At 39.5% G+C, this 6,000-nt stretch overlaps 1 protein-coding gene across 4 annotated transcripts in view; it reads left to right on the top strand.

Annotated features, from left to right (window-relative positions):
• The window catches only part of itga11a (integrin, alpha 11a), a 95,885-nt gene extending 92,335 nt beyond the window's left edge, over positions 1 to 3,550 (top strand). For all 4 annotated transcript variants that reach the window (XM_079599954.1, XM_079599953.1, XM_079599955.1 and 1 more), the window contains 5 exons: positions 348 to 431; positions 867 to 977; positions 1,557 to 1,652; positions 2,357 to 2,470; positions 2,842 to 3,550. In XM_079599954.1, the coding sequence (XP_079456080.1) occupies positions 348 to 431; positions 867 to 977; positions 1,557 to 1,652; positions 2,357 to 2,470; positions 2,842 to 2,919 (483 nt within the window). In that variant the 3' untranslated portion in view covers positions 2,920 to 3,550. The remainder of the gene's footprint in view (positions 1 to 347; positions 432 to 866; positions 978 to 1,556; positions 1,653 to 2,356; positions 2,471 to 2,841) is intronic.
• The last annotated feature ends 2,450 nt before the right edge of the window (positions 3,551 to 6,000 follow it).

The raw sequence follows: 6,000 nt of genomic DNA on the forward strand, positions 1-6,000 counted from the left end.
TATTCAAAGTGATCTACATATCAATCAAGGTAGCCTATACTTTTATCAGTTCATACATTCCCTGGAAATCAAACCCATGACGTTTGTGCTGCTAGTGCCATGTTCTACCAGCCCGATCTCATGAAAGTGCTATTTCTCGTGCTATTATACGCCAAAAATAGTTTTTGAAAATAGTGCATATGAAACCCCTAATCCTACCCAAGGGTTTTTAGTGCGTAGCATATGCACGCAAAAAAAAAAATGGCACGAGAAATAGCATTCATGGTATAGATACGCACTTTCGTGAGATCATGTTGGTTCTACTACAGGAATGATATTAATAGTGATTTGTGTCATTTTTCCATCAGGTAGGTGGAAGTCATTGTATCCCCCCTCAGCATGTGGCACACAGTCGAGCCTCTCCAGAGGACCTCTCACGAACATCACGACTGGTAAGACCCTTTCTGCACAGGCTTATAGTGTCTGCCTGTTATCACAGACAAAGCTTGCGCCACATTCAGACTAGCACTTTAACACTTTATAAAAGTCTGGTTTGTGCCGTTTTAAAGTTTGCCTGATTTAGGGGCTTTCAGATATGAGATTATGCTGATTTAATGCACAGCATTAAAGCACTTCTCTGCAAAATAGTTGGTTTATACTCTCTGAGTAAAGCCACTTGAGTTTAATAAATTGTGCCATAAATAAAGATTATTATTGGTAAATGTGGTTCATCTTCAATCAGTTCTAGAAATGTTATTGTTTTTGAAGATTCTCATATGTCTGAGGTAGGGAGTTTTGTAATGCATGTCAGATTTCCACCACAAGCAGCTGGGTTTCATCAGTAAGATTGTCTGTTTGTGAGAGAAATGTTTCGTTCCTTTGCACAGAACTACTCCAACACCCTGGCAGTGCCAGTGCAGTGTACCATCAACCTGCCTTCCTACAGAGACGTCAGCGTGAAAATCGGCGGATCCCTTCGTACTGATGCACTGCATGCGGTTAGTAGCAATCTGATGAAGATGAAGAAGTACAATGTGGGAAGAACCCGACATCAAGGCATAGTGTCCGCACACAACATGAAGTCTTTAGTCAAGAGGATATCCCAAAACCGATGCAAAACTGTGACTAGAGCAGTAATTAGAGACATGCTGTAACTAAATCTGGTTTTGTTTACATTTTGTACACTTTTCAAGTTAATCATTTCATAACATGTTTCAGATTTCAAAACAATTGATATATTGTTCAAAATTAAGACATTTGTATATGTTAGTTAGTGGAACAACTAACAAATGCACTTAAAATCACCTTGAGATCAGTGTGTTAAGAAAAATTGTTAGCTCTGAGAAAAGCTCTAGCATCAGTTGTTTGTAGATTCCAGTCGATTTTATATTTTGTATCTAATGCAATGAAATTCAGACAATTTATGACAAATGTGGCTTAAATGTCCCAATACACGGACTCTTTCTACCACCTCTCTAGCCTCTCACTTTTAGTGCTGGTCCTCTCTCACTTTCTCACATCCACTGGAGTAAGTATCTGTCAGAGAAACTAAAAAACTGTTTTTCTTGTCACGGCAGCTGAAGTTCAAAACCCTTGAGCTGGTGACGACAGCCTCAGTGGAGCTGAACCCTTCCAGCCCCATGTTTCTGCCTGAAGAGAGGCCGGTCAGACATGTGAGTCACCCTCTGTACACATCAGCATTTACAGAAAGCCACGTTACAGAAACATTGCTGGACAACATGTTTAGAATAGGTAAATATAAATCCATGACCGAAGATGTGGTTAGTATGAGAAGTTGCTTTTGTCTTTTCCATCCTTGGCGATTTTGAGAGAGAAGAACATTGACAAACGATGTGTTTTCATTCATCTGTCAGAAAGAGTTAAGAACAATTGTACACAGGCATGAAACATAAATACCTTCATGCTAACATTACTGAGTATTGGACTTTACGCAATTAGGCTCGCTGGTTCTCTCATGCCAGAACCTTCTCTTTACACGTCAGTGTGTCCTTTGGTGAGCTACTGTGTGAGTTGTTTCAACACAGTAAAATAACCTGGAGCCAAGGGGACCGAAAGGACCAGCAGCACACTTGAGTTCTGGTCTTTTCTTTATTACTGTGTGGTGCTGCCATCTATAGGCAGGACAGGGAGTAGACATACATTCTAACATCAGCAAATCTGATCTCAGCTGCAGCAGATGAAACATTGGATAAAACATGAAATGTGTAAGTGGCAAGCAAGATATACAAAGGGAACTTGAGGTATGAGGTAACCAGCAGTCAAATAATAAGCAGCTATATCATAATTGCAATGTGAGGCATCTCTGATAAAGCAGTATAGTGTTTTACATTTTTCTTTTCTATGTGTGTTTTCTCAGATAATCCTGGAGATCAGGAAAGAGGAGGATTACCGTGTTCCCATCTGGATTATCATTGGCAGCACACTTGGAGGCCTGTTACTCCTCTCTCTCCTCATTCTGGCACTTTGGAAGGTAATGTGCCCTATACATATATACTGTAAGCACACACAGACTCACTGGAATACAGATAGACACATACATACATACATACTGTACATACTGACTAGATAGGTAGATAGATACAGTAGGTAGATAGATAGATAGATAGATAGATAGATAGATAGATAGATAGATAGATAGATAGATAGATAGATAGATAGATAGATAGATAGATAGATAGATAGATAGATAGATAGATAGATAGATAGATAGATAGATAGATAGATAGATAGATAGATGGATGCATGGATAGATTGGATAGATTACTTGATTAGTGAATCTTGAATATCTTTCTTATTTAGTTTTTTTGTTGTATTTCTTTCTTTCTTTTTTTACTCAACTAGTTGGGGTTTTTCCAAAGGCAAAAAAGGCGTGAGGAAGCTGAGAATGAGGCTAATGGCAAGACGGTGGAAGAGCGATAACGCAGGCTGCTCAAGAGGGTTCAGACAGGCCTACATCTCAGGGACCAACCAACAGCAATATTAGACGTCTCTGAAACTGAGAGAAAGGTGGAAAGAGAGAAAAACAGAACTTGAGGCAATGAATAAAGCAGAGGGATATGCTCTGCGCACTGGACGACCTGTTGTTCAACCATGAAAAACACTGCAATTATCCTCATCATGCCTGCACTGCTTACTGAGCCGACCCTATAGATGGGTCTCCATCTCTCTTCTCACTCCAGATGACCCCTCAAACCCCTCAGATGACATGATGTTCACAAGAATGTTGTTCTGAGAGACATATTCAAAAGAGAGACTTTTGGAAGATGCAGTCGTGTGAAAAGCTTGACTTTTGGCATTAATTCAAAGAAAATAACTTTTTCACAGGGTCTTTGGAATCGCAGTCAATACATTTGATCCTTGGCCAAATCCAGTGTCTGACAAGAGACAAAAGAATATACAAGAGAAACCTCAAAGTGCTGTAACTCTATAAAACAGCCATGCTTTCTGGTGCTTCTTTGACATCAAGAAAAAAGGGACATCTTGGAGGAAAAAAGTGTAAAAGTTGGCTCACTTTATTGTAATGGCCATTGTTATTATATGTAATATAATATTAGGCACTGGAGTTTGTAGCTCTGTTTTTTTTTTTTGTTTGTTTTTGTGGTTGTAATTTATTGAATAGAAAATGAACCGTGTTATGTACCTTATTACATTTTTATAAACTATCTTTGTCTAATACCCTGAATAATTATACATCTACTTTTTTTTTTTTACTATATGCTCATTGTTCAATCTAAAATAACAATAGAGGTGGACATTTACTATTTTACTTTTTTACAACATTGATGCACTTTTTTATATATATTGTAGTGATACAAACTTGAATTTTGTACATATACAGTTTATCTTTGTAAAACAAATTTCAAATGTGTGCTTTCATAAAGATTGTGGCATCACAATATATCTCTTGCAAGACATCAGCCCTAGTTTAGCTTCCATGATATGCTTCACACCTCAACAAGTAGCCTTTAAGAAAGGGTATGCTTCCTGTACAGTACGTCAGCCAGACTTATGACTTGTTCGTTACAAATATTAAGAATATTGATCAAATGATCAAATTCCCTAACGTTAAAAGTTGTTGAGTGTTGCAGATGTATTTTAGTCAGGGATCTCTATTCTTCGATGCTTGTATAGATGCTAATCTTCTGCCAGAGGTCCTGGACATCTTGTTCAGATACATGGCATCATGGATTCGATCCAAATACCAACAGATAAAAAATCAAAACCTGACAACCTCTGCTACAAATCTTATAACGGGCCATGTTTGGATCTTCCAACAGGACAGTGATCCAAAAACAAACATCAAAGTCAAAACAAAAATGGGTCACTGACACCAAGCATCTGCAATGGCCATCCCAGTCACTGACCTGAACCCTATAGAGCAGGGGTGGGGAATGTTGGTCCTGGAGAGCCATTGTCCTGCAGAGTTTAGTTCCAACTTCCAACCCTAATCAAACACACCTGAACAAGCTAATCAATGTCTTCAGGATCACTAAGGCTACAATCAGGTGAGGTTTTGTTCAGGGTTGGAGCTAAACTCTGCAGGACAGTGGCCCTTCTAGACCAACGTTCCCCACCCCTGCTATAGAAAACGAGTGGGCTGAACTGAAGAGAAGAAGTGCTAACATGGATCTGGAGAGATTCTGTATGGAGGAATGGTCTCTGGTCTCTTGTCAGGTGTTCTCCAAACTCATCAGGCATTATAGAAAAAAGACTCAGAGCTGTTATCTTGGAAAAAGGAGGTTGCAAAAATTATTTAATAAAAAGGGGCAAATAATTGTTCCCAACGTGTTTTGGAGAAAAACATTTATTTCATGTGATTTCCCCCCCACTTTCAATTATTTTACTTCAATGAAAGGTTCGATTTTTGCTAATTTTTTAAATAAAATATCAAAAGGATTAAGGCCCAATCCCAATTCTACCTTTTCCCCCTTCGTCTACCCCTAACCCTTCGCCTTCCCCTTCCCCTTGACCCTTGAAACAGAGTGGCAAGGCGTAGGGGTGAAAATATTCCCCTAAGAAATGGGACACCACTACTACACCGTTACACGTCATTATACGTTGTCGCCTACGTCACAGGAGATGCGCCGATGTTTATCACAAACTTCCAAGATGCACAGGACTTGTATTCTGTGGTGTTGTATTAACACGTTGGAGGTACAGACCTATGTTTGTCCTATTTTGACCTATTTATTTATTTACTGTGTGAAATACGACATTGTGTGGCGTTCATGTGCGTTCAACTCATAAATACGATCTTTACGAGATGACTTGAACGCACCAATAGCTTGTGTGCTTTGTTCGGGGAGAGGATTTTTTTTTACAAACATTTCTTTGAAGGAACTGACCGTAAATATGTATACAAGATTGAATGTAACAAAGCAAATAATTATTTGTCGTTAAAATACTTATTAAAGCCAACAATTCTTACATTTATGGGTCTCCTTTTTTTGCTTGGGCAGCCATTTTGCGTCTGTAGCCGGTGTATGCAGTGACACTTCTCATACCCCTTTGTTTGAAGTGTGGTCCCGAAAAATCTTCATTTGAAGGGCTATCTGGCCCTTCCCCTCCAACCAAAAGAGAATTGAGACAGCCCTACCCCTTCACGTGCACGCTCAAAACAGAGGGGAAGGGGTAAGGGGTAGAATTGGGATTGGCCCTAACTGTCGATTTATTTTTTACAGCCATCTTTGATCATATTTACCAAGGGGCAAATAATTCTGACCAGCACTGTATCGTGTGACTCTGTTGCACTTAGAAGAAAGTTTGTGTTCGTCATCAACAAAGAAAGAACAAAAACATGTCTGCAAACTGGAATGAAGCAGAGACCAGGGCTGCGTTACAGTCCAAAATTGTCATGCCCTGTCATGCCCACTTCCCTGCGTCTCGTTCACTCAGATGTATGTCATTGCTTACGTTGCACGAGTGCCCACTACTGGCGGAAACTGCAATAGGCTGAATTGGCACGTACTAAGCCCTTGATCGCTTGGAATCAGCTATGGA

This window comes from Phoxinus phoxinus (genome assembly GCF_949152265.1).
Source record: "Phoxinus phoxinus genome assembly, chromosome: 2".
Classification (NCBI taxonomy): Eukaryota; Metazoa; Chordata; class Actinopteri; order Cypriniformes; family Leuciscidae; genus Phoxinus; species Phoxinus phoxinus.